Raw genomic sequence first — 13,287 nt, 5'->3', positions numbered from 1 at the left:
GATAATAAAAAAATGTAAATAAAAAAACGTTCCTTTTTTTTCTTCTTTTTTAAAAATGTTTTCATCATCTTTGAAGTGCAAGAGAAAGGCCAAAATGTATTATTCCAGTTTAGGCGCATGGTATTCTTTCACTGTAATAGCTACTGTAAATTGGACAGTGCRGTTAGATTAACAAGAATTTAAGCTTTCTGCCCATATCAGAYATGTCTATGTCCTGGGAAATGTTCTTCTTACTTACAACCTCATGCTAATCACATTAGCGCACCTTAGCTCAACTGTCACGTGGGGGGTCAGCAATCCCGTAGAGGTTACTAAAAAGCTATGTTTTCCCATTATAATGGAAATCTATTACAGTAAGGTATTTAATTGTTACCCAAGAATAAATGTAATATTCATATAAAAACGGCTGCATTGGGCCTTTAAAACATTTGCATGGTTGTGTTTTTCCATCTCCTTAGCCAGTCGAATGAGGTTTCATCCTTCAGTTGCTGACTGTGCTTGTCTCTAGCACTTTTAGACATGCTAGAATCTTTCTTCCTGCTGACTGGACCCGTCTGTCTAATTTCTACTAATCAAGCCAGTGTCAGAGAACAGTGATGCTGTCGTCTGCAGGCTCAGACACGTGCTTAAAGATATAGCTTTTCTGGGTGATGCGAGGGAAATTGTGTGTTTGAAGTTTGAACTGCTATTACCACTGTCCAGTAGATATGATAGACGAGCAGTGGCGATTTTAGCATGTAAATCTTGGTTGGGCAAAAATTTAAAAAAATGTGGGATGCATGCCAGCAAAGCCACTACACAACACAACACTAAACAATACATTAATTGCACTATAACGGTGACAAACGGTGACCACAAACTGTTAGGGCCTACATAAAGCTGTCCCAACAGCAGAGTCCCAACAGCAGTCCCAACACCTTACCACTGCTACACCTGCCTATCAGCGGAGCCTTGTCTGGCAGMGAAACAGTTCATTCAGCCTCATTTACTGCCTTTTAAAAAAACATAGCTGATATGGCTGACTTGCTTAAACAAATGTGGTTTCTACTGAMAATTGAGATGTACTAACTATGGCATAAGGGAACAACAAGTGGATAAGAGGCAATCCGTAATTTCAATTAAGATCATTAATGAGCGAGCTAAGACAGACATAGTCAATATAACTATTTGYTCAGCACTTTTGAAATATACAGCCACAGAATTCARAACATGGGCCGTTTTACAGTGTTCTCCATGTACAGAACCAAGTCAGAACCATAGAATAAATAAAGGGGGCATATAAGCAGATAATGAAAGCTCTTACAATACTCGATGATTACATTTCTCAAAAACAGGTTATAGGCTACATGTGCACCACCAGGTTAGAACAGTAGGCTAGGTGAAAATAGACCAAATTATTAATGTGAGGCACATGGGCTATTAACAGCTTACTACACAACATACACTTAGTATTACTTTCTTAGCTATAGTATACATATCTCCTTGGCATATTACATAATTTATGCAGCAGCATACAAGACATTTTTGGACTCATCTTGTTCTGCTGTGCTCATTTGAACAGGAAGGTGGTGAGGCGGGCCTTCGTGGGCAAATTTTGTCATCAAACTTTGTCATCAAAGTCTGGCATTCTCTGGATTTATGGTGCTTTCAAGACAACTGGGAACTCTGAAAAAATAATTCTGATAAAAGGTTGAATCATGATGACGTCAGTGATCTTCAGGTCGTAGCTCTAGAAAGAGGCCAGAGTTCCTGATTTACAATTCCGAGTTGGATGAAAGTTCAAAACGTATTATCCCAGTCGTAACTCATTTTCCCAAGTTCCCAGTTGTCTTGAACTCACTAAAGTCAGATTTTGCAGTTCCAAGTTAACAGTTGTTTTGAGCACGCAAAAATCTTGCTTCATTGACAGAATGGACAATGTTGAATGTTTTCATTTTAAACTAGGAAAAGAGACCCTTAATCTAAGACTTGGGACCACCCAGCCACTCCATTGAATAGCAGGCTAATGATTGTTTTGCAATGCTTGCAGTTAGCCACTGAGTCCTTCCAAACCACTCATTGTTGAATTTGCGATTTCCAACTTGTTGTGTAATGTTTATGTCCAATGGCCGATGAGCACCGATACGATTTATCTATAATTTCTCTTCATATGACAACGATTAAAAAGGATTTGCCAGTAGATTGTCGACTTGATTCATGATGATGACTGCTAGCTAAGATTTTGAAAGTATGATGTTGACATGATCAGTCCAATCAAAGCTACTGTAGATTTAACGTGATTTTACTTCATTTATCTGTGGCCAATGACGAGCCTTCTTGGATGGGCACTTCTAATGTAACTCTATGGCAGCACCCAAGGGGCTTAAATTTTCCAGCTCTACTCTTAGACTGGGCGGTGACATAGTGTTTCCATGAATGACAGAACACTGAGCCAACACTGAGCCAGCTCTGTATTTTCTGTTGGCTTGCCCCACCACCACAGAAAGTGCTGAGCTAGGCTGAAACACCCTGCATTTTGGCGCTGCCTTACTCAAGAAAACAAAAAAGAGACCATGTTTGTATGCAGCTTTATTAACTCAATGATATATACTGTATATATTTTACATTGTTTGCAAACTGTTATGTGACATGTATTAATACCAAAATAACGTGCAAAACAGGCAACTCCCCCCTGCCCCCCCGAAAAAGAGAGTAATTAAAAAAAGTTTTCGCCCTGTCGACTAGGCAAACCACAGGTACTTTCATAACATGTGTGTCACTGAAGGACAGCGCCGAAGATGGCGTGCCGAAACACGTGCATAGAGAGCAACACCCTGAATAAGTTTACATGTATACATTTGTTTTATCTTAGGCTACTCCCTTACAAAACAATAATGTTTTAGGCCTATTCAGATGATATGACAGTTAGCCTCTAACACCATAATTTCAGGTGCAGTTTTTTAATCATTGAAACATTCAAGATGGTCGGTGCATTTGTGTTAAGCCATGTTTAACAATGACATTTCATGCTGTGTAATGATGAAACTCTGAAATGTGTGACTGAACAGCTAGATTGCGTAAAAAAGGCTTATGCTGCGTAGGTATCACTTTGTTGTTATCGGACCCAGGGCAGCACTGCCACCTCTGGTCTGGAAACTCTAGCTTACTTCCTCTGCTTTACACGGCGCAGCTACACACTAGAACAGTTGCAGGACTACTTTCGCCCTCTTTCCTCTCATTACTATCACTATGGCAGAGCGTAAACGGAATTGGAACAAGGAGGAGAACGATGATTTACCGGTGTATCTCGCCATTCCCGGAACGGCCGATCAGGTACCCCGGCAAAAATACGGAGGTATGTTCTGCAACGTCGAGGGAGCATACGAGAGCAAAACAATTGATTTTGATGCTCTGAGTGTCGGTCAGAGGGGGAACCGAACCCCTAGGACTGCTAAACGGGAGACCGCGCAGGAGGCGAGGAGCCCTATAAATCAGAGCTCTCCATGTAAAGAAAGTGTCACCTGGTACGACAAGAAATATTCTGGCATAGAGATAAAAACTACCAGAGGCAAGGAAGTCCTACAAAATCTAGGCGATGAGAAGGTAAATTCTCCTCTTGCGTGCATGCTACAGATGTCTGCAGTAATCAACTGCACCTCACAGTACCTGRCAGTTTTAATAATGGTGATCTGAATAGAATATTACCACAAAACATGCACAGTTGGCACTCAGAAAGGACTCTCACAACCTATACTCAGAGGGGCATACAGATGAAAGTGTGTCATGGCAACTACAAATTGATAAATGTTATTCTGTACATATTAAAGGGGTCCTTGAGAAACTTGCCTTCCTGAGAGGCTTGGGTTTATGCCAACTACATGGTAAGTGCATCCATGAATTATGTAAGCAAGAGTCCGAGTTGATCAGGTGGAGCTGCAGCCTGACACCCTAAACACCTCAATACAGCACAATAGGCAATCCAATTCATTTCAAAATATTCAATCAAATGTTCCTCCCTCTTGTTAGGGCTTGACTATCAATTGCCTATCTAATAATCTTTCTTCAATGATTTGTTGTCATCCAGTTAAATGAAGAAAGCTTAAACTGTACATCACATCATGTAAACAATCTTCCATTTCTCATCCATAAGTTGCATGATGGTAATGTTGTACTGTTACAATTGTGTGTGTGTGTGTGACTGTGGCTCTGGATCACCTGAGAGACATTCCATCTGGTGATGTGAGTTATGATTGAATCCATCCTGTCTCTGAATAATACAGTTTATGACCCTACAAATTGTCAAAGACTCCAGCCACCCTAGCCATGGACTGTTCTCTCTGCTACCGCACGGCAAACGGTACTGGAGCGCCAAGTCTAGGACCAAAAGGCTTCTTAACAGCTTCTACCCCCAAGCCATAAGACTCCTGAACAGCTCATCAAAGGGCTACCCAGACCMCTCTTTTACGCGACTGCTACTCTCTGTTTATTATCTATGCATAGTCACTTTAACTCTACCTACATGTACATATTACCTCAACTAACCGGTGCTCCCGCACATTAAATCTGTACCGGTGCCCCCTCTATATAGCCTCGCTATTGTTATTTTACTGTTGCTGTTTAATTATTTGTTACTTTTATTATCTATTTTTTACTTAACACTTTTYTTTCTTAAAACWTCTTAAAGCATTGTTGGTTAAGKGTTTGTAAGTAAGCATTTCACTGTAAAGTCTAAACCTGTTGTATTCGGTGCATGTGACAAATACAATTTGATTTGATTTGACTTGTCCTTTAAACCGTGGTTGAATTGAGGTTTGTGGGTTCTGTCATATATAGCTTCTGAATGTCTCAATTTGGAACTGACCTCAGCTAATCTTGTGGGCAACAAAGCGATGATTCACTGTGTGTATTCCAAATCGCCCCCTATTCCCACTGTAGTACACTACTTTTGACCAGGGGCCATCCCCTTTGTAGTGCACTAATTTTGRCCAGAGCCTTTAGGGCTCAAAAAGTAGTGCCCTACAAAAGGAATAAGGTACCATTTGGGACAGAGACACTGTGTCCTGCCCTGCTATACTGTAATCCCTCCGTCTCAGAGATGAGAAAGTCCATTAGGTTGAGTGAGGATGATTACTGTTTGGAACAGAGACACTGTCTCCTGCCCTGCTATACTGTAATCCCTCCGTCTCAGAGATGACAAAGTCCATTAGGTTGAGTGAGGATGATTACTGTTTGGGATGATTACTGTTTGGACAGAGACACTGGTCTCTTGCCCTGCTATACTGTAATCCTCCGTCTCAGAGATGAGAAAGTCCATTAGGTTGAGTGAGGATGATTACTGTTTGGAAAGAGACACTGTCTCCTGCCCTGCTATACTGTAATCCCTCGTCTCAGAGATGACAAAGTCCATTAGGTTGAGTGAGGATGATTACTGTTTGGGACAGAGACACTGTCTCTTGCCCTGCTATACTGTAATCCCTCCGTCTCAGAGATGAAAAGTCCATTAGGTTGAGTGAGGACAGAGACACTGTCTCCTGCCCTGCTATACTGTAATCCCTCCGTCTCAGAGATGAGAAAGTCCATTCGGTTGAGTGAGGGTGATTACTGTTTAGTCATAGCTGTCCCGGTCATTCCCAGATACACAACCAAACTAAGCACAGTCTGGAAGGTACACAAGTAAAGAGACAGACCAAGCATAAAAGAGGTCACTACACTCCACGCTGCAAAGATTCACCGCAGTGAAGAGTCCTCGCTCTCTGTCAGTTTGTGCTGTGAGKGCAGATTGTCTCTTGATGCGTAATAAATAAAGGGGACATTTCCATCCAGGAATCACAGTGAGGAACCTGTGGTGTGACATCATGGGCTGATGTAGCTGGGGCGGCAGGTAGCCTAGTGGTTAGAGCGTTGGACTAGTAACCGAAAGGTTGCAAGATGGAATACCCAGCTGACAAGGTAAAACTCTGTCGTTCTGCCCCTGAACAAGGCAGTTAAMCCACTGTTCCTAGGCCGTCATTGAAAATAAGAATTTGTTCTTAACTGACTTGCCTAGTTAAATAAAGTTTTTTTTTTTTTTTTTACTATAGCTCTTGTGGCAGCCAGGGTCCCCATGTGGACAGCTGTGGAACTGCAGTGCTGCAGCCCTGATCTGACTCAGCAAAACATGGAAGGAGTCTGTTGTTGTGTTCTGTCTGTGTTGCCCCAATCTTGTGGTGGTGACATATCAGACTGACACCTAATGTCAGCCCAATTAAGCCTGGGAGCATCCCTCTGTTGTGTCCTCTTATGCAAGCTAATGCCAAACATAACTCTGGCTGAAACATCTAGCTAATGCAAGTTCTGTTTCACACAAATGTGCACTTCTATCAGCACTGTGTGTAGTTAGTGTTTGATGATAAGGTTATAATCATGCCGTTGAAAAAGAAAAGGAGAGCCTGACACTCTAGGAGCTCAGATGCAATTATGTAATAACCAACGTTTGGACAGACAAGCTGTATTCATCAGGGTATAATGACCAACACTGCAGGTCACTAGTTGAATCAATCCCTACCACGAGGCCAGGTTATGAAGCCTCACAATACAATACTTATGAAGATAGCCTATTTCAGAATTTAAAACCACGTGCTCTCATCTTCATTCAAGTTGATGTTTTTCAGCAGTCTCCTGTGACACGCCTCAGCTTTACATCAGCACACTGGGAATGTATCCCCTCTCTCTACTCCATTAAAAACACTGATTTGTGCAGCAACACCAACACCGCTAAGGTTGTGCCTCAGTGATACGGTATGTACTTCTCCATAGAAACAAGCAGGTGCCTTAGATTCAGGGAGGTGGCCAGAACAGGGGAGGGTCTCTCTCTCTTTGTCCTCTGCTCATCTGGGTACGCCCCAGCTGTGAAGGACTTTCTCTCCACACTGCATCCATGGAATTCCTGTTTGGTGGTAATGGGGTAGGGGCTTGGCCTGGGGGGTAGGGGCTTGGCCCGGGGGGTAGGGGGGTTAATCCCCTTTGTAAACTGTCTGTCAGATCCCTCTGTGTCTGGCCTGTACATCAAATCAAATTGTATTGGTCACATACACATATTTAGCAGATGTTATTGCGGGTGTAGTGAAATGCTATATATATATATTTATATTTTGTTTAAATAAGTTATTTCCGGCTGTATGTAATGACACAAAATACRTTCTGGGCTAATAGTGTAAGAAATAACACACACACAAAAAAATACTGCAATGTTGCTTAGGAGCTAGAAGCAGAGCTTCCATGTCTGTCGGTGCCATCTTGCTGGTTCATGTACAGGAACATAATAATCAGTTCTTGTACATGATACCCAGCTTCCTCTAAATGATACCCAGCTTCGTGTACATGATACCCAGGTTCCTCTAAATGATACCCAGCTTCGTGTACATGATACCCAGCTTCCTGTACATGATACCCATATTCCTGTACATGATACCCAGCTTCCTGTACATGATACCCAGCTTCCTGTACATGATACCCAGCTTCCTGTACATGTGAGCAGTGTGCTGTTAGGAATCCCCTTATCATTCCTCACTAAATTACTTCCTCCACTAATGTTTTCTTGTTTATATTGTACAGCCATTTACTAAACAGATGTACAGCATCTCTCGTAAACCCTTTTAAACCCATGATAAACAATTGGTACTTACATACACCATAATCACACACACACACATAATCACACACACACACACAATGTTGTTTAATAATTAGAGAACGTCATTATGGGTGCATTAGGGCAGGGGCTGGGGGGGGGACGGGGGGTTAGAGGAGTGGTATGGGAGGGGAGGGAGGCCTGCTCTGCTGAGACCCAGACAATAGAGACTCATGGCAGGGCGGGGACAGGGACAGGCTCCACCCACTTTGTTCATAATAATACCAGGCAGACCAGTCTAATAATTACCATCATCATGGATACAGATTTCAGCTCTCCCGGAAATACTGTATATGAATATTTTGCAGCCATTATAAAAAGGGAAATGCTAATCATGCTTCCTAGTTATCACATGATACTGAAGAAACACAATAGCCAAGTCATGCATTGAGGCTACAATACATTATCCTTGAATGGTGGATTGTGGATACACTCAGGAAGTATTCTATTATGTATAAATAATGATTTGTATTGTGTCTGAAGGCTAGACCAGTTCCAGTAAAACAACAGGAATGGTAGGCCTATTTGACCCTTTCAACTGGATTCTAGCTGGAAAATAAGGTCCCTGGACATACACTGAGTGGGCAAGACAAAATATTTAAGAGCCTTTGAACGGGGTTTGGTAATAGGCGCCAGGCGTACTGGTTTGTGTCAAGAACTGCAACACTGCTGGGTTTTTCACGCTCAACAGTTTCTCGTGTGTATTAAGAATGGTCCACCACCCAGCCAACTTGACACAACTGCGGGAAGCATTGGTGTCAACATGGGCCAGCATCCCTGTGGAACGCTTTCGACACCTTTACTCCGATTAATTGAGGCTCTTCTGAGGGTGGGGAGGGGGGTTAGGGATTCAACTCAATATTAGGAACGTGCTCTTAATGCTTTGTACACTCAGTATTGCATTACAGTAAAAATATTAACCTACTAGAAAAAAACTTTGGGTTTGTCACTAGCGGATCTTAGAACTAGGACTAGCCTACACAGGTGAAGCGGACAGGACCTGTTCCATCCCTACACTAACATCCTCCTCTAGCTCCTCAGTTTCTGCTGCAGCTGCATTGTTTCTGTCAGGGCCACGCCCCTCTTGTCCGCTCCACAGTATATAGGCCTAGTCTACCACGTGGTAGCCTACCTTCTACTCCTYTGCCCATTGGCTATCCACGGCCGCACTTGTTCTTATGATGTGTAGGGCCTATGCCTGTTGGGATCTAATAGCGTTGCATGCGTAGCATGTTGAACACATCAGTGAGTCTACACAAGACTGCTGCAAAGAAGCCAACTAATATGGGGCTCCCGAGTGCCGCAGCGGTCTAAGGCACTGCATCTCAGTGCTAGAGATATCACTACAGACCCTGGTTCGAATCACAACTGGCCATGATTGGGGCAGCGCACAATTGGCCCAGCGTCGTCCTGGTTAGGGTTTGGCCGTAATTGTAAATAAGAATTAGCAAAATGTTACACAGCATCATCTGGATATGTGTTCAATATTCACCTTCTGCTACCATTTMTTTTAAGCCGGCTATAAATCCAATATCCAATAACAAATGTTGCAGTCATTACACTGTTTCTATTTCAGTGCAATTCTGTACACTGTTGTAGTCGCCTACACCTGCTGTTGAGCGTCCTCCTGTGGGAGGATTTGAGCGTTGCAGCTGTAGCCTACCAATGAGACTATTGAGGGAGGAGTCCGTCGGTGGATCAGAGTATACGCTCTAGCTCACTTCGAAGCACTTTACATTGCACAGAGGGAGGCGACCATTCCCTAATTTTCCCATCCAGCCAGTAGCCGCAGAAACACCCAGAGGGGAATATTTCAAAGCTTTGTTCAGAGGTGGAATCAGTTTTCGACCAGTCGCAATTATGTCTGGGCATTCTTATCAAGGCAAAAAGAATATTCCAAAGATCACAGTAAGTAGAAATATTAATATCTGCCTTTTGAAACTTGCATGCCTGATTGTCTAAAATCAGTGCATTGCTTTTGTCTTGGCTAATTCCTATTTTATGTTACCGCTATTCAAGAATGTGCCAATTGCAATTAATTCATGCATACAGGCCTTTTTCATCAGTGTGGGATATTTTCCTTTCCATTATGATAGTCAATTGAACATAGAAACAAATACAGTCGTGCCGAATGAAGGTGGCATGATTGGCTATCATAGTGACAGTCGGAGAGACAGAACGAGGCGTTTTCTTAAAGGTAACTTGCATCTTCTTTGTTGAGGATGGCATGATACCCGTGCGCAGTGCATGTGGCTCATTTGAAAGATATATATATAATACATCAATGAAATAGTCTTCACACTGGGCTGTTATAATGTAGTTATAACTTAATATGTTGGCATCTTGAATGTAGCATCTTGAATGCTTGGGGATAGATGGATGAAATGATGTAGATGAAATGCACATCCTTTTTATAAATAATAAACAACATTATCGCGTTTTGGATTCGTTTTTGTAGCCTACAGGGCCACACATGATGGAAAGTCAGCCTCCTATTATAAGAAAAAAACGAATACAAAGCAATAAATCAGTTATAGCTGTGTGAATCGAGGAGATATGTGGCCTATTTGTTTTCCATATTCAACATCCTGTTGTTGAATTATGTACCATAATAAACCCCTGTTGTACACTCCCATTCTGTCAAATAAATATGTATTTGGCCAGATATAGGCTATCTGAGCGTCTGGACTGGTGATGCAGGGAGAGAGAAAAAAATCTCCCACGCCTATGTGTATGATCAGATGTTATAGCCCGTCCGTAAAATAGAGCATTTCGAATTCAGCATTACTAGAACGCAATGTAATAGAATTCGCCGGTGCGGTGCTTTGCCTCACGGGTTTGGAGTWAAAAAACGGGGCAAGCAACGTGTTGGCGGGGATGGTTGCTGCTGCTGCTGCAGCACAGCTCTAGGGTCTGTTTGAAATGGCTGCGTGTTCATTGTTGCGGCTCACCGTGGTGTTATATTCCAGGAGAGACGCCCTTTGTCTCGTCTGATATCACTGACGGATTGGGGGTGGAGGCAGGCTGGCCCGCAAGGGTATTCTCATAGAATATCAGCGACGCACTAGAATGTTTTAGGGAAAGTTGTGTGTGTAAATATTTTAGTACACATAAAAAAAAATTGTGGAGGCTTTGAACATGTTTGGCCTGTACAGGGAATACACCTGCTGCTCAGTCTAGGGACCTCTCAGGGTAATGGCCCTGAGGAGCACTATTTTATGCTTCATCATCAATTCTACATATTAGSCTTCTTGTAGGCCTGCTCTACCCTACTGTGCAACTTGACATAATGGAGAATCTAATATCCTTTAAACAAGTTAATAGACAGTTTATTACAGTGTAATTGCATGTACACAAATGCTGGTTTCTTTGGTTGATCCAACTGGGTTGCAGGCATTTTTTTCATTTTTTTTTTCATTGGGTCACTTAGTTGGGTTGTTTTTCTTTAAAAACTGCTGGGTTATTGATGCTGGGTTATTGAGATACTGTATGATCCAGTGGGACAGATCAGAAGACTGGAGGGGTGAATTTAAGATAGATCTTTTTAGCCACCCATGAGAGTAAATGTCATTCCTGTTAATCTATTGTGTTGTATAGTTAACACGCGTTAAGGTCGAACATTGACACTTTAGTAGCTTTAGTGAGGCTCACAGAAGTGTACAAGTTCCCTAAAAGCCCAATGTTGGGATACAATAAGGTGGTATACCTTATTTTAATATGTAATAAATGATCTTAATATTATAGAAGAATTCAGCAAAATTAGAATTTGCAGTATGTAAACTTAATGTGATGAACAATAATGACATTTACTCTCACGGGTGGCCAATAAGATCTAGCTGAAAGCCATGCCCCTAATAAGCCACGCCTCTTGAAAATACCCTACTGCTAGSTCATCGCAGAATGGGAGTAAAAATTCCCAACTGATGGTTAAATTAACCCATGTTTGAGTAATCCCAACAACCCAATTTGTTGGGTTATTCACACAACYCAACTGACTGGGTCAAAACAACCCAGCGTGTGTTCTGTTCAATATTGGGTTACCAAATAACCCAAATTGTTTGTTTTTTAACCCAGCATCTGTTTGTGTGTAGCTTATAGCCTGACAATCTGAGAAATGTATTTATTGGGAATGATTTTCCTAATTTATTTCTACCCCTATATCCCAGCTGTTTCCCTATGTCTGTCTGGGAGCAGGAGCCCATTAAGGCCATGTCAGATTTCTAGGTGTGGTTATGCTTTTTCCATGTTCTCACAGTATCCTACTTTAGTGCCGTGCATGTCATCATTCATCCCCTCCAGCTGGAACCTGCATATGTGGGCATGACTGACAGGCTTTACCCAGGAAAGAAACCTTTTCCCCCCAATGGCACCACAAAACAGGGCTTCACCATCCCTGCACTGTCTTCAAAGTGGGCCTAACTGCAAGCAAAGTGTGTGGTCATACACACTTCCTTAAAAACTTAGGTGCTGGGCTCGTAAAGAATACCTGTAAAGAATGGGAAGGCCCGCACACTGTTTATGCTCCCAATTCTCCACTTTATTTACTACGTTTCAGACCTTCCTAACTGTAAAACATCATGCTGTGACCACCCAGCTATTGCCATCCACTCTCCATGGCCACCAGCATACTATTGAGAAGTAGAAAATACCACCTCGGTTACCCTTGTCTCCCTGCCTCTAGCCTCTGACATGAGGCCATTTTACCACCCTGGATGGATATTGCGGTCAGGCCCAATCAGAACCAGATTTGAGTGTTGGGCTGCCTTGGAAACGGTGCCGCTTTGGCCTATCACAAGATCACGCTGCTTGAGACTGGCCTCTATGATGTGGCGGCTAGGCAACTTATTTAGATTGATACAGCCTATTGTTTTGACTTTTCCACAGMAAAAAAATGTAATGTGCTTTTGAGTGAATAGTAAATATTTTTGTCACTAGGCAACAGTAGAGGCCCCTGGCTCCCATGCGGCAGGATGACTTTCCCCTTCCATTGGTCTCAGCCTGCCCGCCCGCCCGCCTCACACATAAGGGTCTCACAGTTAATAGACTCCTCTGGAATATCGTCTTGGCTCGGTGTGTTTTATCTGCTATGTTTTCTCTGTTAGCAACAACACACAGAGGCCCTGTTYCCAGTCAAACTCTCTACAGATGTCATTAAGAACTGCCTGTTGCAAATGCTTATGTTACTATAATGTGTGCTCTTATCAATTTGCTCTGTGTGGGAAAAAACCTTCACAAACCTTCACAATACAGCATGCAGTACTTCCTTTAGACTATCTTTAGTCTTTTCTGGCTTTTATAATAGTGAAAGAGAGAGTTTCCGGTAGGAAGATCTCCAGTTGTATTCATTTTTAAAGTTCCATCGACAGTCAAATCTTGTAACACAAGGACTTATTTTGTTATTTCCAATGTCAAATTGCAGCAAATCACTGTTACTGTAGGCCTTTCTGACCTTGTGAGGAGATTTTATCACAAACATGTCTCAAACTCTTAACCCTTAAATTGTTTCATTTTGTATAAGCATAAAACTATAAACCAAATCCTGTGATCTGTAACATGACAACAACAAATCTCCCCACCAGCCAGTATCAGTCTGTGTGCCACGCCAGTGCTGTGGAAGGGCTCTACATAGAGCCAGTGTC

The 13,287-nt window shown here is 42.4% G+C and overlaps 1 protein-coding gene across 1 annotated transcript in view; it reads left to right on the top strand.

Moving 5' to 3' along the window:
• Positions 1–9,384: 9,384 nt before the first annotated feature.
• Positions 9,385–13,287, top strand: part of dpysl3 (dihydropyrimidinase like 3) — a 47,609-nt gene continuing 43,706 nt past the window's right edge. The window contains 1 exon segment of the mRNA XM_070434318.1: positions 9,385–9,556. Coding sequence (XP_070290419.1) covers positions 9,509–9,556 — 48 coding nt within the window. The 5' untranslated portion in view covers positions 9,385–9,508.

The sequence above is a fragment of the Salvelinus sp. IW2-2015 genome, linkage group LG23 (assembly GCF_002910315.2).
Source record: "Salvelinus sp. IW2-2015 linkage group LG23, ASM291031v2, whole genome shotgun sequence".
Classification (NCBI taxonomy): domain Eukaryota; kingdom Metazoa; phylum Chordata; class Actinopteri; order Salmoniformes; family Salmonidae; genus Salvelinus; species Salvelinus sp. IW2-2015.
Note: the sequence above shows the minus strand (reverse complement) of the source record. Positions and strands in the feature narration are given on the sequence as shown.